Source organism: Dipodomys ordii, unplaced genomic scaffold (genome assembly GCF_000151885.1).
Source record: "Dipodomys ordii isolate 6190 unplaced genomic scaffold, Dord_2.0 Scaffold21, whole genome shotgun sequence".
NCBI lineage: Eukaryota > Metazoa > Chordata > Mammalia > Rodentia > Heteromyidae > Dipodomys > Dipodomys ordii.
The window spans coordinates 4,185,764-4,189,771 of record NW_012267237.1 but is presented as its reverse complement, the minus strand read 5'-3'; the positions used below and the strand labels follow the sequence as shown (position 1 = coordinate 4,189,771).

Below are 4,008 nucleotides of genomic sequence, written 5' to 3'. Positions count from 1 at the left end.
TGAGGGTTAGGATTCTTGTGTGTGGTAGGGTCTGTGTGAGTCTGCTCTGAGGGTTAGGATTCTTCTGTATGGTGGGGTCTGTGTGAGGCTGTGTAAGTCACCTGCTCTGAGGGTTAGGATTCTTGTGTATGCTGGGGTCTGGGTGAGGTGCCCTTTGCACAGGAATGTAGCCATCTGCCCAGTCGTGCTATGTGCTCTGGGAAGGAGGGCGGCCACAGCTCTGCTTCTCCCTCTGGGCTCATGGCTTTATTCCACTCTCACCTGCACGAAGGTAGCACCAAGACCCCTGTTGTACTCCTAGATCTGGTCCCAATGCTTATGGCCATGAGCTCAACATAAGCTTTAAGACTTTCCCTAAGACAGCCATCACCTTCAAATTCAGGTGCTACCTCACCTGGCCATGCACATATTCCCAAGGGCTTATCAGTGTGGAGGGATTTTCCTGAGTAGCTAAGATTGGCATGAGCCACCAGCACCTGGCTGGAAGGGTGGTTTTTTTTTTTTTTTAAATTTTCTTTGTGCTGGTCCTGGAGATTGAATTCCGGACCTGGGCACTGTCCCTGAGGTGTTTTTTTTTTCTTCTTCTTCTCAAAGCTAACTCTCTATTACTTGAGCTAGAGCTAAGAGTTTCACAGACTTTCCTGCCCAGGCTGGCTTTGACTCTCGATCAGATCTCAGCCTCCTGAGTAGCTAGGATTGCAGGCATGAGGGGAAAAATGCATTTATCTCCATGAATTTCTAACTGAAGTTCTATGAGTTCTTTAACTAGGATTAGTTTAACAAATCATAGCATTATTAGTGTTTCCTTGACCTGCCACCAACATAAATCCTAGATGTAAAGTAAAATTGCATTACAGTTGTTATTTGGAGATACCACTGAGGCTCATTAATGTCTGGAGAGGAGAAATGTTGGATGCACCTGTAAATCTTCCTGGCATATTGACAATGCTTCCCCTCCACCCCCATATTTTAGTTCATGATGTTTAAAAGAAGATGATAACTGTGTTTGAGTACAGCTGCTTTTCTAGGAAGCCCTATACATGTTCCAGGTATTATTCTGAAGTGCCTGTCTGGCCGGAGTCAGAGGCAGTAAGAAGTGGCTCCAGCATCTCTGTTTCTCCTTGTCCAGTCCTTGAGATTAACCACAAGACCTCTATCTATCTTATTAATGAAAAGGCAGCTGCCAGGATCCCCCTTTTAATAAAATTACTAATAAAATTATCATCCTAATTCAATTTCATAGACTTCAAGCTCTCTTTTGTTTATTAGGTTAGATTTATTTATGAATTATGACAATGTCCTGAAAGCTTTATCTTCACAGATGGAGAAACCATCTTATAAGAGTTCTCTTAGAAAAATTTGGTATACATCTTATATATATGTGTGTGTGTGTGTGTGTGTGTGTGTGTGTGTGTGTGTGTGTGTGTGTGTGTGTGTATGTATAATGGAGTTCTATGCCTCCATCAGAAAGAATGTCACTGCCCAATTTGTTAGGAAATGGAAAGACTTGGAAAGAATTATACTAAGTGAAATAAGCCAGGCCCAAAGGAACATAGGTCCCATGGTTTCCCTTATTTGCAATAACTAGTATATGTCTGGGACAAGTAAAAAGGGTCAAAAGCTCTGTACATATGACCTTATAAGATGATGTTGAGTGAAATGAACCCCAAGACAGAGACACAAGTGGTTTTTTCTTTCTTGCTATTGTTTTTAACATACGTATAATGCACTATGCGATTCTTTTGTTTCTTTTGTATGTTCTTCCCCCACAGTAAAACCCCTGTATCTGATTCCATTGTCCTGCATCTTGTATATATATATTTATAATTTGGGGAGGGGAAGGGATATAACAAAATGCTTAAGACACTCTGTTGAAAATGAACCTTACAGTTTTGGGGGTGGGGTGGGAGGGGAGGAGTTGAGGAGGATGGGAAGGAAGGGATGGTAGGGGAAAAACAAAGGAGGAGGTAACAATGCTTGATAGGAAATGTACTCATTACTTATGTAACTGTAACCCCTCTGTACAGTATTTTTACAGTAAAAATATATATGGAAGAAAAAAAAAGAGTTCTCTTACAGTATATGCTTTATAATGTATATTATAAAAGAGGTCAAAGCTCACCAAGAGGCAGCTCTCTGAAGGGCTGGGGTCAGTGACCCCCTGCCCAGCCCCTGCCTTCACATGGGGTGTGGCATTGTTGCTGGAGGCTACCATTGCCTCTTCCCTATTCTCTACCTTCCCAAGACCAACCTGGAGGAGGGGTTGGAGGAGGGCAGAAAAGAGAAGGGAAGAAGGGATGAGGGAATTGGGGAGAGGAAAGCACCATCCCTGACAGTTCTCTCACATTGGCAGGTGTGATTTGTAGGAAAGGATTCTCCTGGACAAAGTGAGAAATACGGCAGGCACATTCCTATAGTATTCTGATGGCTCTTAAAAGATTGCACTTTAAAGGCTCTAAGCATACAGCTACTTACAATCAATGTAAGCTTGTAACAAATTTAGTTTCTGTAAATTCCTTCTGTAATATTTCTCCTTTTCCTGCTCTGTGTAGCAGATTGGAGTAGAGTATATTAAATTAAGCACCAAGGACCCCAGCACAAATAAATCCCTGCAGCTATCAATATTTATTTTGTACAATTTTTATTTCTGCTCACATCTCCTGAGAAGCAATTCATACCTAAACCAACACTCAAAAATCACACTAACACATATGTATCAATATTCTACAATAATTATCTTTAATTGTTTGCTCAAAACATCCAAGTTCTTAAAATATTAACATCCACTTTCACCTTCACAATTACCTAATAAATTCTGTAATTCTATATTCTGATTTTGAAAATGCCTAGTCCTTAAGACTAAAAAATGGAAAATACCCTTATGAGACTTTTTTTTCTGGAAAATTTTCCTTCCATTGCCAAATGAACTGGACACGTTTCAATTTTAAATGTGATTAGATCCATTATAGGTGACAGTACTTACTTATCTCCATTAAAATAAAATAAAATAAAAAATTGGGGGGGGAATGCTTGCCAAATATTGTGATGGGAGATTGGTATTTATTTTACAGAAATTATTTTTAAAGTAGTCATTGTTTTCAATTTGAATGAGTTTACCAATGCAACAATTATCTTCAGAGAAGCATTTCTTTCTTGAGTTATTTTCAGAATGTTTAACATGCCTTTCCCTTTTGTACAAAGAAGAAATAAACCGGCATTAATTATCTTTCTCCTAGAGCTTGAAAGAATTAAGCTATTCTTTCATTTCACACAATAGATGCAACCAGCTTACAGGGAATCTGGACCAATCTATTTCCCCAACTTTGCTGGCAATTCAGGACCACGTGTGGGGCTGTGTGAAAGCACCAAGCCCACTCACGGATCCATCCTGCGTGTGGACACAGTAGAGCACAGCACTCTGTATGAGCAGAGAGGCCCCGTCACCCGCCTGGGCCCCATATGGAAGAGCCCACAGTGCCTTCGCTTAGCGGGCCTTGCCTTGCCACTCGATGGCACATCGGAGTGGATGGCTCTTGAACTGACCACTTAGTGACAGCTGCTCAGCACCTACACGTGCTTGCGTCCCTGCCAGCCTCAGTTTCCTTCTCTATAGAGTGAAAATAGCAGCAGCATCCAGGTGCGAGGCGACTTCTGAGTCTCACGAGGTGTTCTGCAGGTGGCTGGCCTGTGAGGAGTGCCTGGAGTGTCTGCAAGGACACAGCAGGAAGGAACAAAGGGAAGGGCGCCGGGGAATGGCTCCCATAAGTGGCCGTGGCACAAAGATGTGCTGGACATTACAGGGAGAAGGAGATGACACAACTGGAAATACATGAGCACTTGGGGTGGAAAGTCATCACTGGAGGATGTGAGTGCTCGGAGCAGAAAGTCATCACTGACAGAGCACGTGAGTGAGTGCTCAGAGCAGAAAGTCATCACTGACAGAGCACGTGAGTGAGTGCTCAGAGTGGAAAGTCATCACTGACAGAGCACGTGAGTGAGTGCTCAGAG

At 42.4% G+C, this 4,008-nt stretch overlaps 1 protein-coding gene across 3 annotated transcripts in view; it reads right to left on the bottom strand.

Annotated features, from left to right (window-relative positions):
- The window catches only part of Ube2ql1 (ubiquitin-conjugating enzyme E2Q family-like 1), a 31,203-nt gene that overhangs the window by 18,402 nt on the left and 8,793 nt on the right, over positions 1 to 4,008 (bottom strand). Inside the window, exons 2-3 of one of the 3 annotated variants that reach the window (XM_013013816.1) lie at positions 3,572 to 3,707; positions 2,752 to 3,188 (exon numbers count right to left, since the gene is read on the bottom strand). The exons of 1 other annotated variant lie outside the window; for it this stretch is intronic. In XM_013013816.1, the coding sequence (XP_012869270.1) occupies positions 3,061 to 3,188; positions 3,572 to 3,707 (264 nt within the window). In that variant the 3' untranslated portion in view covers positions 2,752 to 3,060. Of the gene's footprint in view, positions 1 to 2,751; positions 3,708 to 4,008 lie in introns of those variants that run through there. One more of the 3 variants, XM_013013817.1, reaches the window with a different exon arrangement.